This window comes from Puma concolor, chromosome E4 (assembly GCF_028749965.1).
Source record: "Puma concolor isolate L17-30 chromosome E4, mPumCon1.1.hap2, whole genome shotgun sequence".
Classification (NCBI taxonomy): domain Eukaryota; kingdom Metazoa; phylum Chordata; class Mammalia; order Carnivora; family Felidae; genus Puma; species Puma concolor.
Genome location: NC_141683.1, coordinates 29,624,503 through 29,652,448, shown reverse-complemented (window position 1 = coordinate 29,652,448; position 27,946 = coordinate 29,624,503). Strand labels below are relative to the sequence as shown.

At 52.4% G+C, this 27,946-nt stretch overlaps 1 protein-coding gene across 1 annotated transcript; it reads right to left on the bottom strand.

Annotated features, from left to right (window-relative positions):
- Nucleotides 1-4,634: 4,634 nt before the first annotated feature.
- Nucleotides 4,635-27,919, bottom strand: CSRP1 (cysteine and glycine rich protein 1). The gene is made up of 6 exons (XM_025921277.2): nucleotides 27,787-27,919; nucleotides 16,362-16,474; nucleotides 11,139-11,307; nucleotides 9,841-9,970; nucleotides 6,249-6,342; nucleotides 4,635-5,914 (listed from the first exon to the last, which is right to left on the bottom strand). Exons 2-6 carry the CDS (start codon nucleotides 16,471-16,473, stop codon nucleotides 5,838-5,840), a joined length of 582 nt encoding a protein of 193 aa, XP_025777062.1. The 5' UTR covers nucleotide 16,474; nucleotides 27,787-27,919; the 3' UTR covers nucleotides 4,635-5,837.
- Between the last annotated feature and the right edge of the window lie 27 nt (nucleotides 27,920-27,946).

Genomic DNA, 27,946 nt, shown 5'->3' with positions numbered 1-27,946 from the left:
CTGCTGAGATAGCCTCACTGGGGCTCCCTTGTACCTCGATCAGGAACCTCAGAAAGGCCAGAGCATTTTTGTCCCGGAGATGCACAGACTCAGGCAGGTGGGGCCACTGTTTTGAAATCTCTGAAGCACGGTCACACTGGAGAGGAGTTAGATCTGCTCTAGATGACTCTGGGGGACAGAAATAGGCAGCTTTGGGAAGTCCTCTCCAATCATGACAACTATTCAGAGGCAGCTTCAGCTGTCAGGTGGGGCAGGGGCCTCACCTGAGAGGTTAACCAAATACAGATTCCAAATACAGATTCTCAGGCCCCACCCAGGCCAGCTGAATCAGAATCTCTAGGGTGGGGCTGGGAATCCATTTTAAAAGCCTCCCCCAATGATTCTCTTGTTTGTGGGGAAGGGGGGGAAGCATGGCCAGGGGGTTAGGGGAGGGGAGAGCAACCGGAGGAGTGAGAATCATCCGCTAGACGATCTGAGGGTTCTCTTTTGATCTTGACCACCTCCCTTTCTTGATCTAGTTCTGGAAGACATGGCCTCACTGGGATTCTGCCCTCTTCTAGAGGATTTCTGTGCCCTTGATTCAGGGATTACTCCCAAAACCCACCAGCAGCTCTAACCACCCCCCCCCCTTCCCTGCACCCTTGTCCCCTGGCTCCTTCAGGTCTTTCTGCATCCTCAGGCCCTCAGGTGACCCAAACAGATTGCAAGGGCACTTCCTGGAGGCAGGCCTCAGGGGGCTGGGCTGGCCTCCCATCAAGACAGGCAGCTCTTTCCCATCACACCCTAAGAGCCCACATCAGGGCCACACCCCCAACCAGGACATTGTTCCCACCAAAATCGGTCTCCTGAAGGCGCCTGGACGCATAGCTCAGAGATCACAGATATGAGAAAAGAAATACCTGAGTAGGCACAAATATCCTTGCTCCCCCTCTGCCCTTGGGTCAATTCCACAGTTGGATATACCGCAGTGCCCCCGTAGCTTGCAAATCCTCCGACGGAGACTATTATCTGGGGTTTGGCGGCGAGCGCCCTCTCGCGGCAGAAATTAAGGTCCCCGGGGCCAAGGGGGAAGGGGTGTGGGACACGCGGAAGCGGAATGCAGGCCTATTGCCCCGACCCCACAGCGCCACCTGCTGTCTCCGGGCACAGCGCCAGCGCTGCGCCCGAGGGTAGAGTGCCCACTCCCTGCTGGTGGACTCTCCTTTTCCCAAGGCACCGTCGCCTCTGGGTGACCCTTTCCTTCTCTCGGAGCTCTCCCGCGCCACCCCTACCTACGCTGTCCAGAAGGTGCTTCGGCGCCAGCCACCTCTGCTTACAGGCCTCTGCCTTTACTCCGGTTTCACTCCCAGGAGGTGCGTCCAGCTTCCTCCCCACCACGGGCCTGCTCTGGAATACCGACTGTCCCCCAGTTTGACAGCTAGTGTAGGAGAGGCTAGCTAGGCAGATGGCTTTGTTCTGGGGTGCCAGCACCCACCCCTAGCAGCCAGCAGAGGGCAACCTATCTCCAGATTTGGGCCTTAAAAGTTCCCATCCTGGCCATTCCTATAGGCCCTTTCCAGAGCCTACCATGATCCCACTGTTTGTAGAACCATTCCATCCATTCATCCTCCCTCCATGCACTAACCCTTCCCTGAGAACTTCCCGTTGGCTATATCCTGCTTTGGACCTAGAGAAGTTATCAAGATGAAGGAGACCTTGCCCTCACCTGGGGAGCTCACAACCCCAGGCGGCATTCTCCTCCAGCCCTTTTACATGCATGTTGCACTGTTCTGCACCATTGACTGGTCTTATACATGTTTAGGTACTATTCCCAGGGTCAAGGAGATGGGTGTGTCAAGGCCACTGTTGGATCTGGTCATCTGGACATTAAGCATACAAGGTCTGTTGTTGTTAAAGCCTCTGCTCCTTGGTGTTTTGTAAATTCGCAGTGTGGGCAGGGAAGCCCAGCCCCAAAACATCAGACAGGCATCCTTCAGATGAGACGCTGCAACTCCTCAGACGAGCTCATTTACAAAAAGTTAAGCCCTGTGGGGGCCTGCCATAGTCTAAATGTCTGTGTCCCCCGCAAAATTCCTATGTTGAAATGCTAACCTCCAAGGTGACGGTATTCAGAGGTGGAGCGTCTGAGGTGGCTAGGTCATGAGGGCCGAGCTTTCCTGGGTGGGATTAGTGCCCTTATGAAAGAAACCTGGGCGCTCCCTCCTCCTTTCCGCCATGTGAAGACACAGCAAAAAGATGGCCAAGAACCAGGAAGTAGGCTTTCACAGACACTGAATCTGCCAGCACCTTGATCTTGGATTTCCCAGCCTCCAGAACCGTGAGAAAGAAATTTCTGTTTTTTATAAGCCACCCAATTTATGGTATTTTCTGAACTGATTAAAACAGAAATTGGCACCGAGAAGTGGGGTGCTTCTGTAACAAATACCTAAAAGTGAAGAAGTGGCTTTGAAACTGGGTAATGGATAAAGGCCAGAGAGTTTAGAAATGTCAGCTAGGAAAACACCTACAGTGCTATGAATGGACCTTGAAAGGAGATTCTCATGAGGGATAAGAAAGAAATAAGGACAGCCGGACAAAGCCTCAGTCATGCCGGAGAATAATGACTAAGTAATTTTGAACAGAATGTTGGTAAAAATATAAATGATAAAGGCCATTCTGATAAGAGAAATGAGGAACGTGTTTTTGGAAACTGTACAAAAGGGGATCCTCATTATAACGTGGCAAAGAACTTGACTCAATGTGTTCAGATACTAATGTCTCGTGGAAGGTAGAACTTGTGAACAATGAAATTGGTTATTTGGCCGAGGCGATCTCTAAGCAAAGCGTTGAAGGTGCAGCTTGGCTCCTTCTGACTGCTTATAGTAAAATTTAGGAAGAGAAAAACGACTTAAGGATGGAACTGTTAAGCAAAAAGGAAGCATAATTTAAGATTTGGAAAATTCTCAGCTTACCCATATTGCAAAAAAGTGAAAACATTAAGGGTGTGGCCAGGTGACTTTATGATAAGGAGATTAGTCTAAGTCAGCCATCTCAACAGAAGCTAAGTGCCACTCTTCAAGACAATGGAAGAATGACCCAGAAGGTCATTCAGTGATCATTAAGGCTATCATTTCCAACTGAGGCCCTGAGTACAAGGGCTTGGGGGTCATGGCTTCTTCCAGCTAGGTTTTAAACAATGGGGCCACCCGGAGCCATCACAGGGATAGGGTCCTGGTAAAGAGTCTGGCTGTAGGCATCACCCCGCTGGGCTATGGGGGTGATGTTGCCATCCCAGTGGGTCCAGAAGAAAGAGGATTATTCTCAAGCTTTAAAGTCTAATGGAATTTGCCTCATCAGGTTTGGGACTTATTTGGCACCCATCATTCCTTTCTTCTCTCCTGTTTCTCCCTTTCAGAATGAAAAGGTCTATCTGGGGCGCCTGACTGGCTCAGTCAGTAAGAGTGTGCGACTCTTGATCTCAGGGTTGTAAGTTCAAGCCCCATATTGGGTGCAGAGATTACTTTAAAAAATAAAGCCTTTAAAAATTAAAAAAAAAAAAAAAAAAAAAAAAAAAAAGGGACATGTCTATCCTGAGCGTGTCCCACCATTATATTTCAGAAGCACATAACCTGTGTTTTCCACCGGTTCACAGCTGGGGAGGGGATTTGCCTACGGATGAATCATACCTGGAGTCTCCCCCATATCTTATGTAGATGACACTGAGTGAGGCTTTGGACTTAGCCTTAGAGTTGATTCTGGAACAAGGTGAGACTTTGGGGACTGTTGGGATGGAATGCATGTGTTTTGTATGTGAAAAGGATGTGAATTGGGGGATCCAGGGGCAGAATGCTATAGACTGAATGTCTGTGTTACCCCCCCACCTCAAATTTTTATGTTGAAACCTAATCCTCAATGTGATGGTATTAGGAGGTGGGGCTTCTGAGAGGTGGTTAGGCCATAAGGGTGGAGACCTCATGAATGGAATTGGTGCCTTTATAAAAGAGGCTCCAGGGAGCTCCCTTGTCCTTTCTGCCAGGTGAAGACATGGCAGAAAGTTGGCTATGAACCAGGAAGCAGGCCCTTACCAGACAGCAAATCTGCCAGTGCCTTGATCTTGGACTTCCCAGCCTCCAGAACTATGAGAAATACAGTTGTGTGTTTATAAGCCACCCAGTCTATGCTATTTTTTTATAGCAGCCAGAATAGACTAAGATAGGGCCCTGACCATGCAGCACACTGAGCTAGGCCCCACCACTCTGTCCTTCCTGGGCAGAAGTAAACTTTCTGGATTTGACAGGAAGGTTCCTCTGGCTAAGTTCCCTCCCGCTCAGGGGTTTTCCAAGCTGGAAGAAGTTCTGAGCACAGTTTTGGGTCCTTGCTGAGCCCCTCAAATTCCAAAGCCCACAGAGTTTTCACACCCAGATATAGGAGTGGCGGCCAGACCGGGCAAGGCAGCAGGATTTGGTTGGTCGGGTCATTCCAGGCAGTGTCGTTCAGTTAGAACTGATACTAGAAAGTGAGCAGCCCTTGGAAAAACAGGAACAAACCCTACTTATTGCCACCTAACCTCCTAGGAATTTGATCGTTCTGTCAAAGTTCCCTCCCAGCCCTGTGGGTAGTGGTCCTCTCACAGACGAAGGATCTGGACGCCAGAATTCTGTTCTAAGAGCTTTATTGACCAGATGAGAAGTCAGCTTGAATACAGCTCATGCCTGCAGCCCTTCCAGGTGACAGCTCCATATAGTGTTGTCCTTTCAGTCACTGGGAGCAGCGAGACCCAGCCCCTCCCCTTCCTCCTGCTGCTCCTGAGTGGGAGGGCCTGGAAGGGATGGGAGTGATGTGGCCGGGGAAGGGTCCCTGGAGAAGGGTGGGATGGAAGGGGCGAGGCCCCGAGTGGGCAGGTGGGGTCCTGAGGACTGGGCACACAGGGAAGGGGTGTCCAGATCAAGACCGAGGCTGTGTGTGCCTCCCTCCGCATCCGAGGGTCAAGCAGGAGTGGTAAGAACAGAGCACTGGCCTGGTCTGTGCTGTGACGAGAGGAGCTGCCACCATAGCCTCGGGACCCAGGGGTAGGGGCAGAGCTATTTACCCTCAGGTTGGGGCCACTGATAAATGAAAGTATGTGTTGGGGGTGTTTCATTAGGGCTTCTGTCAAACAAGGAACTAGACTCCTGGGGAGGTCAGACCACATCTTGACTTTGGGGCTCTCAGACCTAAGTCGTTCTCTCATCCGGAAGGGGAGGACACCAGGTCCCCAGAGCCTCAGAGGCAAGAGGCCCAGAGAAGCAAGTGGCTCCTACAGTCCATGGCCCTTTCTCTGTGCCTTTCTGCATCCACCTAATAACTCCCGGAGCTGGGACATCCCAGGCCTATTCTAAGGGACACCAAGAAGCCCACCCTCTTACCCACAGAGGAGAATCTCCAGGATCCAATAAACCACAAGCTTCCTCTGCCCCATCATGGTCCTGCTTCCCTCCCCACTGGGCCTACTGCTCCTCTGGGATCTGAGATGTGGGCTCAGGGATCTTGGCAGGTTGATGACAGACACTCAGCCTAACAGGCCAAGAACAGAGGACTGTGGGGCGGGGTGTAGGAGGAGGGGTCGGGTCCCACCTACACTGAAACACTGAGGTCTCCTTCTGGTGACGGGTCAGATCCCAGGCAGAGGGAGCCCTTTAGAGGGGTGGGACCTCAGGTAGACTCCAAACCAAAGGGGGCCAGACACCCAAGTTCAGGTCATTAGTGATGTGTGGCAGGGCTAAGAGAGGGAGGAAGAATCCTGGAGGTCGCCGAGGCTGCTGGGAAGGATAGGCGATGAAAAGCACGGGAGTGGGCAGCTTGCGTGGGTGGCGGCAGCCTCACTCAGAGTGGACCAAAGCCCCAGCTCCTTGCCCAAAGCCGAAGCCCTTGGGTCCGAAGTTTTTAGCGTAGCATCCTGTGGAGAGTACGGTGAGTGTAAGGCCTGGCTCCTCCTCCCTCAGGCCACACCTCCCAGCCCTCCCACTGGAGCACTGTCTGCTATAAGGGCATCGGACTAGGAGTTAGGAGGCCTGGTTCTGGTCCCATCCTGCCCCGATTGGCCATATGACTCTGGCCAAGTCACTTTTGCCCTCTGGCTTGTCTCCTCCTATGTAAAGTGAAGGGTCATACTAGAAGCTCTGCAATCGACCCCGAGGCCAGGAATTGGTTTACATTTAGCAAGGGCATAACTACTTAGCCCCCTACCCCCTCAGACCTCTGGGCCTTGCATTAGAAGCGCAACCACCCACCTTTGCAGTAAATCTCGCCATCCTTGTCAGCCAGGGTGGTGGACTCGAGGCCTTTGCCGCACTTGGCACACCGGAAGCAGGACTTATGCCAGGACTGGGTAGGGAAGGAAAGAGTTAACACTGCCACCAGGGGCTAGAGTGTCCCTTACCCCTCCGCCCCCAGCCCCATCCCCCTTGACATGAAGAAGGGCCCAAGACCCTTCGGAAGTCTGCTCAGCTGGTACCACTGGGAGGATGTGGCCTAGGGGGCCAGGCAGAGGAGGAAGCAGGCCAGGGACCACATACTACCTCATGCCATCTTCAAGGAAGTGTTGCAATGGCACCAGCTGCACCACAAAGGGCAGGTTAGGGGGTGGGACCACCACCAAGGTAGCAGCTGTTTCTCCACAGGCAGGGCCAGACAAGCCTTCTCCGGACCGGCCTGTGGGTTAGCAGTGTGGGCATGGGCTCCTGACTCGTCCTGGCATTGCCACTTACTGCTGCACAGTCTCTGTCATTTCCTGCTCTGGGACACCCCCCTGCCTACCTTGCAGGATGGATGGGAGATCTGCGTATATTCACATATGGTGCCTGGCCACAGCGCAGGCTATTGTAAGTCCTATCCATCGGAACCAGCCCAGCCTCTGAAGTTCTAGAAATGGGTGCCTTGTACACCCACAAGCCATCCCCTCGCAGAGAGTGGGCTGGTGGTATCTCCCTTGCTAGGTAGCTCTGGGGACTAGACGGCTTTAGCAGGGTACCGTGCCTGCCACAGGCCTGGCCCAGAGGAGGCCCTGAACCAATCATATCTAGTATCACTCTGGAAGAAGGGGGTCTGTGAAGTACGCTGATCTGAGCAGAGAAAGGCCTGAAAAGTGCAGTCTCTCCAAGGGCCGCAGAAAGCCCTCTGTGGTTCTAAGAGGAGCCTGGAGGCCACACAGGGCAAACAAACAGCCTGCCGGGGGAGAAGCCGGCTCAGGTTTGTACACAGTGACGGGAGCCAGCACAGACAGGAAGACTTCTCAGCACCCTGTTCCCATTATCCACAGCTGAGCAGGCTAAGCCACTGCTGTGTGGACAGCTCTGCAAAACCAGGAAAGCTGGGGGCAGGCAGCACGCAGGCAGGACAAAACAAAGCCTTTTAAGGTCAAAGAGCCTCCCTCAGCACAGCCTGGGCTGGAGAATGAGAAAGGAAAATGGATCCCCTCAGATTTCCTGGCTGCCAGACCTTCCATGCTCCAGGGACGGCAGGGTCCAGAGAGCTGAGATGCGGGGGGGGGGCATATCTTGGTCTCCTTCCCAGCACCCTGTGTACCTCAGCGGTCACCCAGCATTTGCCTCCTCCTCTGCAAAGCAGGGGCTGCTACCCCAACTCTCCAGGCTGGAGCAGGGCTGAAATGCATATGGACCACCACCCGCCCCTCATTGCCTAGCCCTCCCTCCAAGTAAGCTTGACCGTTTTTTGCTCATTCATTCAGCACTCCAAAGCACTCCTGTTCCTCAATAGTTCTTTCCTGGCCAAGGCCAAAGAGAGGTAGGTGGGAGTTTCTCCCAACCTTTTCTGCTTGAACCCCAAATCCTCTTATCCTATCCCTTAGAAGTTACAGCCTTAACTGAGAGACCCTGTCTAGGTAATGCACATACGGATTTTTCGCTAGTTTTCATAATTTTCTAATCTCCTAGTGAGACACTGTGAGCAGGAAAGATGCCAATTTAACAAAAGATTAATATCTCCTGTTTTCATATCATTTAATCAGTGCGAAGATCTTCATTTGGGCCTCACAACAATCCCCAAAAGTAAACAATAACAGTAATAATAGTAATAACCCTAACAGCAATAGCCGCTGTGTACTGAGCACGTCCCAGGCACTGCACTGGGTCCTGAATGTGCATTGTCTCATTTAATGTGTAAAACAACTCTATTTGTCAGGGATCATCACTGGCTTCACCTTACAGATGCGGAGCTGAGGCTCAGAAGAGAGAAATGATTTGCCCAAAGTCGCACACCTAGTAAGCAGCTAAACTAGGTTTCAAACCAGGTTGTCTAGGTTCCAAGGTCTTCATCGTCATCGTGCTAGGATTCATGATCCCTTCCCATTGTACAGCTGTGGAAGTGGGTTCCAAGAGGTTAGACGGCCCAAAGCAGAGTGGACAGTAGTAAGAGCATGGGCTTTGGAGTTAGATGGACCCAGGCTTGACTCCTAGCCTAGCCACTGCCTCGCTAGAAGGTCTGAGCAAATTACTTAATGCTTCCGACACTCAGCTTCTTCATCTGTAAAATGGGATAATGATACCTATCTCCGACCAGGACTGTCAGGGTTAAAATGACAGCCTGCTGGGGCGCCTGGGTGGCGCAGTCGGTTAAGCGTCCGACTTCAGCCAGGTCACGATCTCGCGGTCCGTGAGTTCGAGCCCCGCGTCAGGCTCTGGGCTGATGGCTCAGAGCCTGGAGCCTGTTTCCGATTCTGTGTCTCCCTCTCTCTCTGCCCCTCCTCCGTTCATGCTCTGTCTCTCTCTGTCCCAAAAATAAATAAACGTTGAAAAAAAAAAATTTAAAAAAAAAATAAATAAAAAAAAATAAAATGACAGCCTGCTAAGGTCTAGATGGAGCCCAAGTGTTAGTTCCCCATCTGTTGGTCCCGGGCACCTTCCTCATGGCTTGAAAGCCAAGACCCAAAGCCAGAAGAGTTGCAGACAGGCTCTTGCCTTGGCCACATCACCCCTCCATCTGGGCTTCCTGTGGAGATCCCGAAGTCCTCTCTGGCCATATATTGAAGATGCCTCTTCTGTGATTCTCTGACCGCTACTCTGTGACTGCCAATTCCCCCGCCTCTTCTCCACTGCAGCCTCTCTGCGAGATGGGATTGTCTCACTTAGGATGCGGGCTCACTACAGTGATTCTTACCATGGCCTGGACTGGGGGTCCACAGAGGAAGGGCATACGTAGTGGTCAGAAATAGTTTGCAAAAGCTTCCCAGGAGGCTCTGATCAGCCCTGAACCTTGGAAGTTTCTCCCCTGAGAGTATACGGATGGGCTTCCTGGAGTCTACAACTTATGACATGGAAGGTATATAGATTTTTGAGTGGTTCTTAATACTTTGGGGATCACAAATCACTTTGAAAATCTGATGAAAGCTATGGATCTTCTTCCCAGAGACAGACATGTTCCTACAAAATTTTGCATATAATTTTAGGGGGCTTGTAGCTCCTTTGAAACCCATCCCTGCACCCTTAGGGGGCTGTGGTCCCCAACTCTAGAGACGCAAACTGATCTTTACAACTCCCTATAAATTGCCCCTAAGCATTTAATAATCAATTCCATCCATGGTGGGCCTGTTTTCCTCAGGAGTAAGAATGCTGGCCAAGCCACCCCTCCCAGGAGCCCACAGGTGCCTTCCTCGGTCCTTGCACACGGAGAGGCACAGAGACAAGCCACCCATAGGGACAAAGGGTTCCTCCTTCCCTAGAAGGGAGGGAGTTAAAGCCCAGTGCTCAGGCTCCCTAGAGCAAAGCCAGGGTCAGCGTTCTAGGACAAAGTTCTAGGACTCACATTTCAAGAAGGTGTCTCACCAGCCCGTCTCCCCGCACCCCATCTCCCCAGAAGCCACCTTACCTTCCCGGCACCGATCACCTTCTCGGCAGCATAGACTGCCTGGGTGCATCGGGGGCAGCGCTCAGAGCCACCAATCTTCTGGGCAAACTTGGATGCATTAGGGTTGGTGGTGGGCCTGTGGCCAGGGGCCCTGTGTGGGGAAGGACATGCGGTGAGATGACTTTCACTGAGGAACATGAGTGCGGCTGGCCCTGTGCGGGCATGACTCTGCCTTCCTCTCGTGCCAGGTAGCGGGCAGCTCTCCCGGCCAGGGCCTCCAAGGTCATCTCCCATTTTACAGATGGACAAACCAAAGCTCAGCACCAAGCTATTTTCACAGAGGCATTGTACTCCCCTCAGTCACTGAGTTAAAACACTGGCATCATTTAGCACCTCGTTTGCTAAGAATTGCCCTCCTCCGGTCCCCATGCCTGCAGCCTGCCTATTATCAGAGTCTTTCCAGGAGAAATCTGCTGACAAATCACTCCCTCTGGGGCAATGACCTTGGCTAAAATGTGCTAACTCATCTGTCATTTCTGTCCATTCCCCCCAAGGTCAAGATGCTGGCCAGGCTGACTGCCAACAGCCACTGTTTCCGCAGGCCAGAGGTCGGCGGGTGCCAGTGAAACCCTATAGTCTTTCCAGGGAAGGGAGATAACTTCCCCTGACATTGGGCGAGAGACGGCGGAGAGAATGAGACTGGCCTGGCAATGGTGCTGCTTCTGAACCCAGGTCTGGCTCAGACACTGGCTGTGCGACCCTCAGCCAAGCCACTGAGCCTGGGCTGGGGTTTCTCTTCAGAGAAAAGGGGAAATTAGACAAAGTAATTCTTGGGGCCCCTCTAAGCTCCAACCCTGATAAAAATATAGGCGGCACTCTCCATACAGGGCGGAGCCTGTCCTGTTTTATTCCCCCGCTGGACCCTCAGCTCCTCTCATTGGCTCATTGGGGTGTTCTAGTCCTACCTTGGAAATCAGGGGGTCTCTGGGGCACCTGGGGGGCTCAGTCGGTTAAGCGTCCGACTTTGGCTCAGGTCATGATCTCACGGTTTGTGAGTTTCAGCCCCACGTCAGGCTCTGTGCTGACAGCTCAGAGCCTGGAGCCTGCTTCGGATCCTGTGTCTCCCTCTCTCTGCCCCTCCCCCACTCATGCTCTGTCTCTGTCAAAAATAAACAAACATTAAAAAAATTTAAAAAAAAAAAAGGAAATCAGGGGCTCTCTGAGCCTTCCGCTGCTTAACCAAAAGTGGTTGACGATGTGTAGGATCCGGGAGTGGGAGGACAGAAGCCAAGGAAAAGTGGTGAGACTCTTGTACTCACTCCTCGTGCTTGATGCCCAGAGACTCCCCCTTGTCGGTGCTCAGCGTGCCTGCGCCCTGCCCGTAGCCATAGCCTTTTGGCCCGTACTTCTTGCCATAGCACGACTTGCAGTAGATCTCTTCACCATGCACAGCCACAGTGGTGCTGTCCAGATTCTTCTTGCAGACCACTGGGGAGGGAAGTGACTATGGTGAGCCGGGTCTGGAGTGAGCTGCTTGCTCACTGCAAGCCCCCTGCCATTGAAGCTCTCTTGGCCCTCTGATAACTAATATCCTGATCTTTAAGGAGCAGCCTGGAAATGGAGGTCAGATGGCCAATGAGCTGGGAGGACAGAGGGAGGGGATCTAAAGCTACTGCTCTAGAAATTTTGGCCCAGCCACCTCTCACAGGAGCCCACGTGTGCCCCCCTCCGTCCTCTCCACCTTCACACCCGCCAGGCGGCAGTGCACCCCAGGTTGCGAGGCAACAGCCTAGGCTGACCCCAAGCCGCAGGAAAGGTGTTGAGGGCCTTCACTCTGCTCTTGACAAAGAGACCACGGGTCCCAACAGGAGAGAAGGAAACAGAAAGGAAGGAAGAAGAAGGGCAGGGTTTTCCTGCTCCCAGCAATGTGACCCTGAAAAAAAAAAAAAAACCTGCATGCTTGGGGGTGCGGGGAACACAGGCGAAGTGATGCACCCAGAAGAGCAGGTTTCTATTTATTAAGTACCCAGCATGGTGGGCTTTAGGGTGAGATGTGGGTCATGCTAATCACAACAACAAGATCTGGAGTTTCTGATCTCAGAAAACAGTTTGCCACAGGAGAACGGAGGTCAGACTCGGGGAAGAATTCCTAACCCCGGGGGTATGGGAGATTGGAAAGGGATGAGCTTCAGAAAGCCTGTGAGTCTCATATACCTTCCTGTGTATCTCAGAAGAGGCCTGTGCCCATGAAGTGGAGCCTGGGGCCCTGTGCAGTCAGACTGCCCAGAATCAAATCTCAACTCTCTCTCTTTGCAGCTGTGTGACCTGTACGTGATGGGCAAGTTATTTTGCCTTGCTAGCCTCCGGGTCTCCATTTGGGTTTTTTTGTTTATTTGTTTCTTTTTTTTTAAGTAATCACTACACCCACCGTGGGGCTCGAACTCACAACCCTGAGATCAAGAGCGGTACGCTCTCCTGACTGAGCCAGCCAGGTGGCCCTCGGTGTTTCCATTTGTAAACGCAGACAATAATATCTACCCCCAAAAGGTGGTTGGGAGAACTAAATAAGATCTTGCATGTAGTGTGCTTAGCACAATACCCCATACGCAGGAGGTACATGATAAATGTTGGGTGCTCTTACTAGTATTATATATAAAGTTAGTACTGCGGGGACACAAGGGAGGAGGGAGGACAGGCCCAGGCCTCAAAAGATCATGTGCTCCCAACTACCACCTACTTCTCTCAAGAGACTCATCCTCACTTTATTTGCTTAGGTCTTATCCTACAATGCTAATTTGGTTCGATGAGGTTCCTTAAGTATGGCGGTCCAGTGTGCCCAACTGGACCATATCCTCAAATATGTCCTGAAGCGGGAGACCTCTAGAAACCACTGGAGAAGCTACGCCTCTCACCTCCCTGTGAGAAGGCTCTCAGCTCAGCAATTTGCAACTTGCCATCCTCTGGCTTTTAAAGGGTCGGGCCCTCTGCCAGCTCCTCTCTCACCCTGCCCTCCAGGTTGGAGAATTCAGACTAAATAAGGACCCTCTGGTCTTGCCCTTGACATTCCCACCTCATTCCAGTGTTCTGGGCAGCCCATATATGGAACTTCCCACCACCTCCCCTGGGGCTTGGCTCCCAGGAAGGAGGGAGAGAGAACGGCACGCTCCAACATTCCCTTCTAGGGCAGGAAGTCAGGAGTCGGCCTGGAATTGCTTCCCGTAAGACCCAAGTTGAACCGGGAATTCCAAAACCAGAGGAAAGGCAGAAAGCAGAGACGAGGTCAGTTGGGGGAGCAGAGGTCTATTTTGACTCATCTCGCCAGCAGGAGTCACAGGAGCTCAGCCCAGAGGAGACAGCGGGGCCTACAAAGTCGTTAGCCTCCAGGTGGCTCCCTGCAGGGCCAACTGAGCCCTGACTTCCAGAACCCCAGAACCGGAGTCGAGACCACCCTGAGGGTTTCTGCTCTGCTTTGTTCTCCCCAAGACCTTCTGCCCTTCCACCTCCATGCGGGCAATATAGTCTGGTCACCTGGAGGCTCCACCAAAGACTCAAAGGGAATTTTGAATGAAGGCCTAACTAAATTTCTACCAAGTGTTAAGATAAAAAAAAGACTTAGTTGTGGTGAGTGATGCACCTGTTGGGAAAATGTCCTTCCAGATGCCACAGGCTTGGTGAGGCCTTTTTGGTGATGCTGTTTTGAAATATGGGCAAGAGGCAAGCCACAGGTGAGAGGTCGGAGCCCCCTCACCCCACCCCAAAACAGAGAGGGATTCTCTCTGGAAGGAAAACCAAGGCCCAAAAAGAAGTTTAAGCTCACAGAATTGGCCAGAAGCAGGGCTGGGTCAGAACCAAACCTGATTTCCATATCTGGCTATTTTCTGCCTGCCCGAGACCCCCTTCAGGTAGGCCAAGCATGTGGGACCAAGCGGGTGAAAACCGACCCGAAATTTCAGCTGCAGGCGAGGAGATGCTGGTGTCAGAGGGCATGCAGGGTTCCTCTGAGCTTCCCCTGTGCTCTGCGGTTCTGGGAAACAGCCCAATTCTATCACTCACCACCATGGGGTTAGGTCAGACCAGGTCCACTGTTCCACAGGGCTGGCTGTTCAACCCTGCCCTGCCCACGAGGGAGTTGGTTACAGCTCAGAGAAGGCCACACAGCCTCGGGCCGAACCACAGCTGCAGAGCCGAGCTCTCCCGCCTGCTAACAGGAACTGGCCACCCCTGCCAAGACCACAGGTGTATACTAGACCCTCTCTGTCCCTGCTTTCAGGTCAGAGGCCAAGCCCAGGGTGGAAGCCATTCTCCCCGACTCTTATTACATCATCATCCTGTCTTCCTCCTGTCTGTCCCAGGCCCTCAGGAAAGGGAACGTAGGTGCCACGCTGAGTAGAAGCCACAGCCAAGGACCCAAATGGTCAGAGGCCCAGCCAGCAAAGGGACTGTGGCCCTTAATGCCCCCCAGGCCCATACTCTGCTAGCCTTAGGAAGGAAAGAGCCTTCAGAAGAAACTTAGGAAGGAAGGTCCTTTGATTCTCTGAGGGTTATTCTGAGTTCTTGAATTCAACCTGGACACTTCACACCCACTTCTCTGAAAGAGAGAAGTGACGCTCCTTCCAATCATAAACAAATGTGCAAAATGCTGTTCTGGCACCAGGAATAAGCAAGTTGTGGAGACACCTGATTGCCGGAACCTCTTTGGGCTCAGATACTAAGAACCGTGCAGGCCCTGAGACCCCAGGCAGACGTAAGATCCTTCCCTATGGCTGTTACTTTCACAACACCCCCTCCCAGCCCTGCTCCCCGGCCTGACTTTCCACAACTGTTTCTAGTCCTCAACACCCCCTCACACCCTGCCCCAGGCCTGTTCCCTTCCTCCTATGCCACCCCCTAAATTCCTGACTTCCCTCAACCGCAACTAACAGCCACTCCTCCACAGGCAGGACTGAGGCCTCTCAGCTGGCCGCTTCTAGTGATTAAGCAACATTTGAGAGCAAAGACAGAAGCCCTATGGACCCCAGCAGCCCAGACCCTCTTTCCTAGCCAATGCTGAGCCCGCTTATTCCTTCTGAAAAAATAAACGGCTTGAAAATTCCTAAGTGCAGGGAACTGCTGATAACGAGATGCGGCTGTCTGCGGCCTCCTCTGCGGGCTAGAGGCCAACTAGGCCCCACCAGGGCTCATTTACTCCCATTCATCACACACAGCCCTCCGGCTGCCCCTGTGGCTGGCTGCGCAGGGTGTGGGCCCCTGCTGCCCTGTGCTGGGTGGCTTCCGGCTGAGTCGCCCAGCAGCAGGTAGAGATCTGGTGAACATCCGGTGACCAGGCGGCCCTTGGCCCATCTGGCTCCTACTCTGGACCACAAATTACCTGGGAACAGAGGGGCCACAGACACCCACCCCCAACTGTGCTCCATGCGATGTAGGATGGACGGGACCCCTTTTCTGGATCTCTCAGGTGGGGTGGGACTTCAGCGCCCTGTGAGGCCATCGCACCACATTGCCTGCAGTCCCATAGGCACCGCGTGCATGTCCAGGGCAGTGCCTATCATGTATCGATTGCGGTAAGGACTTGGTTTTCCAAGCTTCTATCTTTTCATTCTCGCAACAACCCCGTGAGATAAGTATTATTAGCTCCCCTGTCACCATGAGGCAACTCAACCCAAAGAGAAACTGAGTAACTTGCCCATCACCACCCAGATAACCAAAACTGAATTCAGATTAGAACTCTGGCCGACTGGCTGAAAAAACCCAGGGCTTAACTAAGACATTCCATTGCCTCCCACTCTTGTCTGCCCTCAAGGAAAACTCGTGTCGCTGAAAATACCTCTTCCTCTGACCCAGACCCTCTGTTCTGATCACAGTGAACTGAGTCATTTAGAAATGGGGTTGGGGGGGGCGCCTCCCTGAGGCACTGCTTCCTGGGTGCTCTGAAAACACCGTCGGGGTCAGGATCCGGACTCATCCAGGCTTGTGATTCGAGCCACTCTTGCTCTGGGTTACTGGGAGAGGATACCGAAAGATCTGCCTGCCTGCCTGATCTGTCTTCCTCTTATCCCAGTCTGTTGGAGCAAAATGGGAGGTGAGGGAAGTGACCAGGCAGGCTCAGAAGGGGGCGGAAGAAGGGAGAACCCAGTTCTTCTCCCAGACTCGGGTGTCCCCATAAAATTGCAGCCTCTTAACAAGTGATAATTTGGGTAAAACTTTTATGTTTTCCTCTTCAATGATGGCATTGTGGCAGGGAGAGAAAGAGGAGAAAGCAGAGTGGAAAGTTTCCCTAACCAAGTCTGAAAGCTTGGCTCCCAGCCCCCCCAGCGGCTGCCACCCCCGCCAGCTCTGGCCAGCCCGTCCCCTTAGAAAGCAGCTTCTGAGCGGAACAAAGAGGCCCTTAAGTGTTTCCCTCCCCAGCTGCGCTCCAGCCAAATGTCAAGCTGTTTACATCCCATGGGGCCAGTTCCCTGGGGTGTTGACAGGCCCAGCCTGTGGGGGCGGGCCCAGACCCAGTCCCCACGACAACAACAGCAGGGCCCGGGGCGCGTACTCACTGCACAGGAAGCAAGATTTATGGAAGCTACTGCCTTCACACTGAACCTCTTCCGCAAAGTAAACCGTCTTCTGGCACACCCCACATTTCTTGCCTCCGCCCCAGTTCGGCATTCTGAAACGGGACACAGAAACGGGAATTAGTTTTACGGGGAGATGGAAACACAGATTGCCCATGACAGAAGAGCCACAGGCAGACCGAGGACAGAAAGAGGGGGAGCGGAGCACCTGTGGGGGCCCCCAGCCCTGGCACTTCCTCCTGGCTTCTTGCCCCAGAGCCATCAACAGATGTGCACTGAGCAATCATTGACTTTCAGCCTATGCCAGGCACTAAACAGCATAAATAAGCAGCAGGGGCACCTGGCTGGCTCAGGGGGTTAAGTGCCCGATTCCCGATTTCGGCACAGGTCATGATCTCACGGTTCATGGGATCAAGCCCCACATCTGGCTCTGAGCTGACAGAGCGGAGCCTGCTTGGGATTCTCTCTCTGCCTCTCTCTCTCAAAATAAGTAAATAAACATTAAAAAAAAATAAACAGGGGCGCCTGGGTGGCTCAGTCGGTTAAGCGTCCAACTTTGGCTCAGGTCACGATCTCACGGTCCGTGACTTCGAGCCCTGTGTCAGGCTCTGGGCTGATGGCTCAGAGCCTGGAGCCTGCTTCTGATTCTGTGTCTCCCTCTCTCTCTGCCCCTCCCCCGTTCATGCTCTGTCTCTCTCTGTCTCAAAAATAAATAAAAAAAAAAAAGTTAAAAAAAAATTAAAAAAAAAAATAAACAGTATAAACAAGCATAAGAATACCAGCTCTAGGAGGCTGTAGTTGCAATAAATTGAACCCTCTGCTACATGCATCAACAGGGATAAATCTCACAGAGATGCACCCGAGCCAAAGAAGTGGATAAACTGTAGTTCACAAAACACAAATCATTTGTGTAAGGTTCACAAGCAGACACAATTCATATTGTTGAGAGATGAGCACATGGGTGGAGAAGTTATAAAGAAAAACAAGGGAATGATTATCACAAACTCTTATCTTAGAATTTGGTGCCTCTAAGACAGGGAAAGGACCACAACCATCTTGGGGGTCTCCAGAGGGGCTGCTAAGGCACCCCTTAACCTGGGTGGTTGCCATATGGGCACTTTATAATTATTCTTTGAACTATACATGAAGGCTTTATATGCTCCTTTATGTGTATGATATAGCTCACCAAAAAACCCAGAGAAAATTTTAAGTAGGAGGTAGCACACAGGGCATAGTTCTCAAGTTTTAGGCCCATTAGGATCAGGGGTGCGGGGGGCGGGGGCTTCTGTGAAATCAGATTGACCAGCGCCACACCAGACCCCAAATGAAGAACAGGAAACTGGGTTTTTAATAAGCACCCCAGATGAGTTCAAAGCAGGCAGCTCGAGACCAGCTCTGAGATGCTCTACGTATTGGTTCTGACTTGAGGTCCTGATGCCAGACGGGGTGGGTCCAATTCTGAACCCACCACTCACTGGCTATGTGTAGTTGGTCTTTCTCCCCCCGCCACCCCCCCCCATTTTTTAAAGTAGGTTTCATGCCCAGCACGGAGCCCAGCTGGGGGGCCTGAACTCATGACCCTGAGATCAAGACCTGAGCTGCGATCAAGAGTTGGACGCTTAACCGACTGAGCCATCCAGGGGCCCTGTCTTTGGGTAGTTGGTCTTTCTAAACTTTGATTTCTGCGTGTAAAATGAGGAGAAAAACAAAAGCTATTTCACAGATTATTTCTGGGGATCAAATGAGGTAGGGCATGTCACAGGGGCTGGCCTAGAGTTGGCATTCACTAATTATTATTAACTCAGAAGCCCAAGACTGCAGGACAGGCCTGGTGCCAGTGGGTACCCGATGCCCCAGAAAGCAGCACAGAAGGTAAATGCCATAGAAGTTTGGAGAGCCTGGATCCCCTTTGGCTGATGGGATCAGCTTCTCTCCTTCCATTTCACTCCCTCACTCAGACATATGACTGAAGGACGCAGATGACCCTTTGGCTTTCCTTTAAAATTTTTTAAATGTTTATTTATTTTTGAGAGAGAGACAGAGTAAGAATGGAGGAGGGGCAGAGAGAGGGAGACAGAATCCAAAGCAGGCTCCAGGCTCTGTCTGAGCCGTCCGCACAGAGCCCTACATGGGGCTTGAACTCATGGACTACGAGATCATGACCTGAGCTGAAGCCAGACACTTAACCGACTGAGTCACCCAGGCACGCCGGACTCCTTTCCCTTTCTTGACAGAAGTTCATGGGGGGCGGGTTCCCGTGCAAGGCACGGGCGACTGTGGGTAGAAGATGGGTGACGAGGTAGCCCAGGATGGGGTGTGTATAGGATAATGCAGGGTGCTAGGAAATGAAGGGGGGATGGGGCCATAGGGGGCTGTTGCCTCAGGACGCAAAGACGCCTAAGGAGAAAACTCACCAGGAGCCTATCAGGAAATGCTGAAAACAGGGATGAGTTATCCAGAGCCCCGGTAGCAGGACTTGTGCCGACAGCAAGAATCAATGTCAAGGACAGAGGAAGACATGGTTTCCACTGCTGGAGAGCTTCCCACTTGACTGTGGACATAGGCCTCAGCTCAACAAGAAGGTCTAGGTCATGCTCACAACGGAGTCCCACACCCTACACAGCACCTGGCATCCAGGTGTTCGTATAGGTGTTCTATAAGTAGCAGAGGAATGACGAAGGATGCCCTAGGGCCAAGTTCTCTTGGGGCATTTCTGCAGAGCCTGGGACCCAGTAGAGGTACTCAGTAAAAGTGTGCAGGCTGATAAGCAGGGCTTAAGGTGGGCAAAGGGGTGTTGGTGGTGCTGGCTCATCACTGTCACTGGGGCTCAAATATCACAATGATCACAGGGATTTTCAGCAAGGTTTTGTCCCAGCGGAGGAGACAGACATATCTTCATTCCCCCCTGCTTTGTCCTCCCACATCCTAAAAGCTGGGGTTTCCTCTGGTCCCAACCTGGCCCCTTCTCTCCCCAATCTCCTATGGCCCCACCGCATTTGCCGTCCTTTCATGCCAAGGACGTCCATACATCTCTGGCCTCGGCCTCTCCTCTGAGCCCAGTCTCGTCCATCTGACTGAGTTCAGGTGAGTATCTCCGCCTGGATGGTCCACGAGTACCCTAGTTTCAACGTGCATGACCTGAACCCATTGCCTTTTCTCACACTTGTTCTTTTTCTCGACTTTTCCATTTTTTGCACGTGCTGCCACAACCATTCTCTCCATCACAGAAGAATTATCCCACACCTGAGAATATCGGTGGGTTCTTCCCCCTCCCTTAGCTGCACCCCACTCTATGCTCCCCTTTGCCCACTCACCCCCAAAACCCGTGCTGACCCTATAGGCTCTCTCCTCTCCAGCCCTCTTCCCAGCACCCTAACCCAGCCTACTCACCTCTCCCTCACGCAGCCCATCCCCTTTGAAGAAGACACCATGCTATATTCACCTGTTTCTTGGCAACTATCCCAATTTTCAGCCATGGCACATGGCCTGGATCTAACCTAAGCAGCCAAGGCTATTGGCTTAAAGGTGGGCCAGCTATACATTTCAAGCCAATAAGATGGGAGAAGACAGTTCTGGGGGCTCTGGAGGAAAAAGCATCCCGATCTTCGGAGAAAACTTCCTGGAAGCAAGTCCCTCTTCCCCCCAGTGAGGACAGGGAGCAAGGGGCTCTGAGGTGGTTGTCCCAAGGGGGACAAACAGTCTCAGAATGAAGCTGACAGCAGGGAAGACAGAGCTGAGAGACGAAAGAAAAAGAAACCGAGTCTGTAATGACATCATTAAGCCACCAAATTCAGCCAAACCTAAAGTTCAATCTATCTCTGAATTTTCCAGTTAAACAAACCAACAAATTCCCTCTGTTGTTTAAGTTACTTTAAAATTGAATGCAGCCCCAGGGAGACAGCAATTATGGCCTTGCTGCTTCTGGAATCTCTTTCCTATTCCATTCCCAAGCAGCTGCCAGATCATTTTTGTGGAGGCTCCCCCTGCTCAAAAGCCATCAGTGACTCCCCGCTGCCGAGAATAATCACTCCCCTCACACTGAGGTTCTCCCCTGCGTGGTCTCCACTTCCTTTTCCAGCTGTCTCCTGTTACCATACCTCCCAAATGATCAGGGTTGGTGATACAATCACTGGGTTCCGCCCCCAGAATGCCCAGCGCCAGACCTGGCCTGTGGGAAGTGTTCCATCAATGCCTGTGCACAGAGTGGCCAACCACAGCCATTCCGTTCTCCTGCGAGGGCTGCTTCAAACACCTGCAGTGACATGCGAGGGGGGCTCTGCTTGGGAAGCTTCTGGGGAAAACGTGCCTGTTCGTACGGAGCCACACAGATTCTCTTCTGCCTCTGACTAAGGGACTAGATGTCACCCCCAGAGAACTCCTGCAGCTAGAGCACCCCAAATGACAGCCTGCCATTGACTGCATGCTTATTATGCACCAGGTTACATAAATCATCTCATTCTTCCCCACCTGGAGATGGGGAATACGTGCCTACCTTATAGATACGGAAAGCAAGGCTCAGAGAAATTAGGCACTTGCTAGCAGTGACTCATCTGGAAGAGACAGGACTGGGATTCTAATGCGGGTTTAGCTACTTCTGAGTCCTCTGCCTCCCCAGCTGTCATGCTGATGCCCCATCGTATTTCAGTGTGCCTGCTCACAGTAGGCATACAGTACCCCAATGCGTGGCTCTCTCCTCCCTTTCCAACCTCCTGAACCAGCAAGGGATACGCTCCATGCCCCTAGGAATACCCCTGAAGGAGGAAAGTTCCCCTAACCATGTGGTTGAGAGCCAGTTCCAAACAGTGTTTTGTTTCCAGACACAAAGCCCTTCTCCCTCTGGGGGAGACCCACAGCTCCATACAGGCCTCTCCTTGTTCTCCAGCAGGGCCCCAGGGAAACAGGAACATGGGCGGAGAATGGGTGAAACCCAAGGCCCTGCCAATGAGGAAAATCTGCCCGGGATGCCTGCGCCATTCCTTTGAGCCTGGCCATTTGGCTGGGGGCTCTCCTCTCAGGAGCCCAGTGAAGGGACAAGGGCTCTAGAACCTCGGGATGAAAAACAATGATGGTTCACTAACTGGAAGGGTCCCAGACCACCCCTGTGGATGGGCTCCCCATCCCCTCTGTCCACATGAGGACCCCTCCAGGGGACTTGCCGTGGGGAAGTCTCAGCTGGAGGGAGCCCTGGCCACCTCCCTCCCTACAAGAGGCAGGGAGCACTCTTCACTTCACCCCCGCCCTCCTGCTTGGCCCCTTCTTTCCAACAGCCAAATTCCAGCTATCTATCAGGAGGCCAAGTGGCCTTAAAAGGAAACCTGTTTCTCAGAGTTTCTGGGGTGCTTAGGAGGACACCTAGCTGCTTCTCAATTGCCATCCTAGTTCTGGCTGTCAAGAGGCACTATGGGAGACTCTGAGGAGGCAAGTTCACCAGGTCAGAGTTCAGGTGGGAGAGTTCAATAGTTAGAAAAGTGGGTCTGCACTCCATCCCTTTGTAGTTGAAGGATCTTGAGCAACTTACTTTCCTCTCCGAGCTTCAACTTGCTAGTCTCTAACTTGAACCATACATGGGCTCCCTAAAATCGCTGCTCGGAGGAATGATGAAAATATATGGAAGTGATGGCAGGGGGCCAGGCATACCATTAAGTCCTCGGTCCTCTGATCACCACTGACAGGACCGGCCCAGGCAAGCTTGACACCAGCTGTGGGGCCAGACGTCTACAGTCCTTCCAAGCTAGCCCACATCTGGAGGGAGCAAGGCTTGAGCAAGAACATGCCAAATGGGGACCACGGATTCCTGGCTGATCTGTCAGCCCAGTAAAGGAGACAAGTGACTTGCCCTTCTTTGGGATCTAGTTCCCCCTGGCTGCCTGAGATGCAAGCAGAGACTTGTGTCTTTGTATCAAGCTCTTTTGTATATTGTTCTGGGTGTTCAAGAATCATTGCTATCTTCTGTAATCCCATTATCCACCTGGCGAGTTTACAGCGGGTGCCCTCCAGAGAGTTACATTCCCACTGGCAATTGCAGTCTGTGTTCTGGTTTGCCCTTTTTCACTACATTGATCATCTCAACAGAGAATAGGCCTTGAATTTTCTGCTGAATGGCTAGAAATATCTGGTCAGCTCTTTACCTGAAATGTCAGGATCCTTAGGGCCGGCTGGAAGCTAGAAGCCAAGGGTTGGCCTCTTCTGATAAGCAGCTAACTGTCCACACCTTTCTATCTAGTTGTCCCATTAAGAGCTGTATCCAGATCCTCAATCTTGAGAGGAGGGATTCAAGATGGCGACTTGCATAGCAAGAGAGAAAGAAGCAGATGTAAGGCATAGACGCTCATGTTCATACACGTCATGAAAGTTGGGATGAGGTGATGGGTTCAGCGTGGTCATGTGTGAAGTCCAAGGAACCATCTCAGAGATGGATAATTCTCAGCCACCGGCCACAAGTGTCTGAAGGAAAGCCTCCTCTCGTCAAACCGTGATTTGACAAACCATCCCATGTCTTTATTCGTCCAGTGGAAAAATCCCATCTCTCCCATTCCAAAAATGTCTTTTTCCCTAGGGTCAAAGAGCGACTTTTGGCCACAGAGCTCAGGTCCCCACCCACTCGGTCTGGTAGAGACCTGTCAGGTGTTCGTCTAATTAGAAATGCACTGCTCGTATTACCTGAGCTTTGTGGTACTTGGCCAGGTACAGGGGAGAGCTGTCACCCTTTCCAGTCCTGTAGCTCAGCCTCTTCTTCCATGCCCCGTCAGGAGAGCAGCCAAGGAGAAAGAGGGAAGGAGGCAGGGCCATGTTGATCAGGGTTCAGAACCCATGTCTTAAGAGCTGGCACCCGAAAGCCCAGGAAATAGACTTCCCCCGACAATAATGGTCACTGGGAGGGGGAGGAATGGCCGATTAAAAAAAAAAAAAGCCACAAACTTGGGCGCCTGGGTGGCTCAGTCGGTGAAGCGTCCGGCTCTTGATTTCAGCTCAGGTCAGGATCTCGCGGTTAGTGAGTTCAGGCCCCGCATCAGGCTCTGTGCGGAGCCTGCTTGGGATTCTCTCTCTCCCTCTCTCTCCCTCTCTCTCTCTCTCTCTCTCTGCCCCTACCCTACTTGCTCCCTCTCTCAAAATAAATAAATAAACTTAAAAATTAAAAACAAATAATTTAAAGAACCTGCAAACTTGCCCCCAGCTTCACACCGCCCGCTACACGATGTCTTCACAGACCTGCACATGGCCCACCTCTCTGCACGTGGCAGGATCTTTGAGCTCTGGTGACTCTTGGCCCCGTGGAACCCTGGGACTTGACCATCATTCCAGCTCAGCTCTCTCCCTGTGCTAGGAGTGCTCCCTTCCCATGGCCCTTGTGTGACTGAGCTGACAAGTACAGTGTTATGTCTCTTCCTGCTTGTCTCTTAATGCCTCTTATAGTAGATGTCTTCCCCCTGCGGAGTTTAGAAACCTGAAGGTCAATAAAAGAAGGAGGGGGAGGTCTATGATTTTTTTTTTTTAATATTTCAAAACTACTACAAGAAATCTTATATTATAATAAGGTCTCACAGACTAGTCAACGGATCAAGTTTCTCTGTTTCTTTTCTGGAATGATGTCAATGCAGAGTGGTAACAACTGGTCGTCCCACGCTGAAAGGTCTGACTGATTTTTCTTGGATTGAATTTTAAAAAGCAAAGACAAATTAGCACTTGGACCTTATAAAAACAGGTTGTCTGCAGCTGACTTCGCAGGAGGCTCCATCCCACCCCCCCACCCCCAGCTCTGCATAAAGAGCACCAGGCACACTGGAGAGGAGGGAGGAGGGTCCTGTCGCCTGGTTGGGGCCGAGCCTGTGCTCCAGCTGCAAACCTTCTATTTCTTCCTCCTTTGTTACTGTTGAGGAGTCAGACGCTGCCTTTCTGGCCCTGGGGAAGCACTGGAAATACCAGCGTCTGGAAATGCTAGCCGCCTCAGTATTTACACACTTTACCATACATGGGAATTACTCAATGCCCACGTCAGACGAATTCCTGGGGAGCTGCGTAGTACAGCCACGTCATTTCCATAGAAATTCCTGACGACTGGAAACCACAGGCAAAGCCTCTGGTACCCAGCAACCCCCTCCCTGCTCTCCCTACCCACAGCTAGTTACTCTGTGTGTGTGTATGTGTGTGTGCCTTTTTCTCAAGCAGTCTCTTTTCCAGGCTTCCTTTCTTTCCTGGAAACCTGGCCTGGAAATTCAAACACACATCAGACCTGGTAAAAGCATATCCACCAGATCTGACACCTAACATCCAGGGGCGCCCTCTCTTCCCTGGCCGTGCAGCAGAAACCTAGAGGTCATGAGTTCTAACCCTGCCTCCATTCACGTTCATAATGGCAAAGCCATATCTTCCTTAAGTACTTTATAAGCCACAGCAAAGCACTTTGTATAAAGCACGTGTGTTTCACAAATGGCAGATATCGATTGCCCTAGTAAACTGATTTAGAAATTGGGAATGTAACGGGAGCAAAGAGGAATAATAAAGTGACTGAGCATGGAAAGAGTTGGCCTATCTTTGAATGGTAACTCCATAGCTGACCAGCTGTAGTACTGGGCAAGTTACTTATCACTCCTGAGCCTCAGTTTCTTCATCTCTAAAATGGGGAGCATCGGATTGTTCATAGATTGTTCAAGATAATACACAGGAAGGATTTAGGCCAGTCTCTGGTGCACGGTAAGTGCAGATATCTGCTTACTATTACCTTAAAGGAAGGTCAACGCTAATACTTCTTGTTCAATTTTATGACTCAATTTTAGATATTTAGCAAGATGCCCAAGTAATGGCAGATGGTTGACTTGGAGGAAAGGTCCTTTTGTTCTCCCTGGCAATTCTTTGTTTAGAAGTTCTTACTACACCTCAAAATGTAAAATGCAGGGGGCACTTGGGTGGCTCAGTGGGTTAAGGGTCTGACTCTCGATTTCAGCTCAGGTGATGATCTCACAGTTTGTGAGCTCGAGGCTCATGTTGGGCTCTGTGCTGACAGTGCAGAGCCTGCTTGAGATTCTCTCTCCCTCTTTCTGCCCCTCCCCTGCCTCTCTCGAAAATAAATAAATATGTAAAAATGTATAATGCAGGACTCTTCAGTCCTCAAGCAAACCTACTTTTCACAATAAGCTGGGCTTACAAAACTATTTAAAACCTTGGCAGCCTATCAACACAGCCTTCCCAGGGGCGCTTGGGAGGCTCTGTCGGCTAAGCATCCGACTTCGGCTCAGGTCACAAATTCATGGTTTGTGAGTTCCAGCCCCACGTCAGGCTCTGTGCTGACAGCTCAGAGCCTGGAGCCTACTTTGGATTCTGTGTCTCCCTCTCTCTCTGCCCTCTCTTGCTCATACTCTCTCTCTTTCTCTCTCAAAAATAAACATTAAAAAAAATTGTGTTTTTTTTTTTTAAAAGCCTTCTCAATTTGTTTTCACCACCAGGAGAGCCACAGGAAAATAAAAACTATCTTTTTTTCCCCTCGCCTGGTCCTCAGTAATGCTCACAGGGAAAAACTGGCTGCTAACTGTTTGTCCGGTAGGGCAACTAATAGCCTGTATCTACCCCGTTGGTTCACCAAATGCTTGCTGACCGCCAACCGAGTATCCACACCACATTCCCAGGCTACCACTCTACTCCAGTGAGGACGCTAGGGTCCAGATGCAGATGTTTACAATTGAGAAAGGAAACCCCCGGGGCCAGGGCAGACCAGAGGCAAAACTTGTGGCACCCCCATTTCCCACACCTTATTAGCCAGCGGGCCTGCTCTTCAGCTTCTCTCCTGCATCCCGTCCCCCCAGACACTTTGGCCTGGGCAGTGTCCCCCTCCCCCTTGTGTAGCCCACACCACACCCTCATCGGGATAAACTTCCTGCCCGGTCTGACTGTCCCCACCCCGGATATCCTCCCCGAGGCAAAGGGTCATTCCCTGGGAAGCTGTGAGCAATGCAAGGCTGCATTCAGCTGGGATGGGACAGAAGCTGCCTGAAAGCGGCTGAGGACTGAGGACAGTCTCTCGTTGAAGAGGAGACCCTGGGCTCCTGAGTCAGAGCCCGGCTGGAGAGTCAGGAGGCACCTGTTGAGCGAAAGCTAGGGGACCCTTGTCCCCGAACCCCAGGAGAAATCCCCAACCGGCCCTCTGAGATGACAGACATGGCCAGCACTTCCAGCCTCCTTAGCTTCTGGGAAGGAAAGGGGAAGACAACACAGAAGACAGTAATGGAGCCTCACCGTATTCCAGGTCTGCGCAATACCTCCCAAAGTACCCTTCCCAAAAGAGACTAGGCATTGAGAAGTTAAGTCACTTGTCCAAGGTCACCAGTATATTGAGTGGCAGATCTGTCAAGGCTGAGCCAGTCTGCCTTCCAAGCAATCTCTCACGGAGATTCCAGGCTGCCTCTTCATGACTCACTTTCTACCCAGAGCCCAGTGGGTCTCCTTAGTGTCACTGCCACTGGATCCCAATGCTGAGCCCTGTCAGGGAGGGAAGGGCCTGCCCATTCATTCACACACACACACCCCCGCCCCCCACCAACGGGAGCAGCAGGGTGGATGGCTGGACCTCAGGCCTCTAGGGAGGGGCCAAGCCCAAGCTACTCCTCCCAGCCTAGACCCAGGTCCTGGTTAGCTTACAACAGCACAGGGATCAAGAGCATACAGGGTATCTACCCCCACCCCACCCCGCCTGTGAGTGTGGACAAAACACCTGCTTCAGAGGTTGCTTGTGGGGTAACATCTTGCAACTTGCTTTAAATATGCCCAACACCAGCTCCTTTCTTGCTCCCCAGCCTTCAAGGACTGAGGCCACAAAACACTGACGGTGGGCATAAATCGTCCCTACCTGGCACCAAGACTTGGGGTGGGGGCAGGCGAAATGTTGCCGTTTCCATCTGGCTCCTTAAGAAGAGTGAAAACTCGCACCTGCGCTCAGGGCACAGATGCCCCAGGCTGGGCCCTGAAGCCAGATGGTTCCTCCACCCCACCCCCGGCACGTTCTCCTCCCGGAGCAGGAGGGTGAGGGAAGGGGTGGCACGGATGCCCTCATCCCCCTGCCGTACAATGAGCGTCAGTGGCGCGCAGAATCGCTGATTGTTCTGCTGCCAGACCTGCGGGCGGTGGGGGAGCCCGGCCACCCCGGGTCAGGCGCACGCAGGAGCCGTTTGTGCCAGGAAGCCCCGAGCCGGGAGGCACCCAGCGCCTCCTGGAAAGGGAAGCGCCGCTCCGGCTAAGTGTGGCCGCTTCTCCCACTCCGCGGCCCGCGACGGCCCCCCCCCCCCCCCCCCCCCCCGGCCGCACCACTTTGCTTTCCAGCAAAGTGGTGGGGCCGCGGCGGCCGGGAGGTCGGGCCTGCGCTGCAGGGGTGCAGCGCGGGGTCGGGAGCGCGCGGAGGGACCGGGCGGGGCGCACTCACCTGGCAGCTGGCTGCGCGGCGCGCGGGTGGGAACGTTCTCGGAAGTGGCGGCTGGGTGCGCCCGGCCCGCGCCCCGTTTTGTTCCGCTCGGGGGAAGGCGTGTCCCGGGCCACGCCAACCAGTGGGCTTTGCACACTGCACCACAGCAGGGCTGATGTCA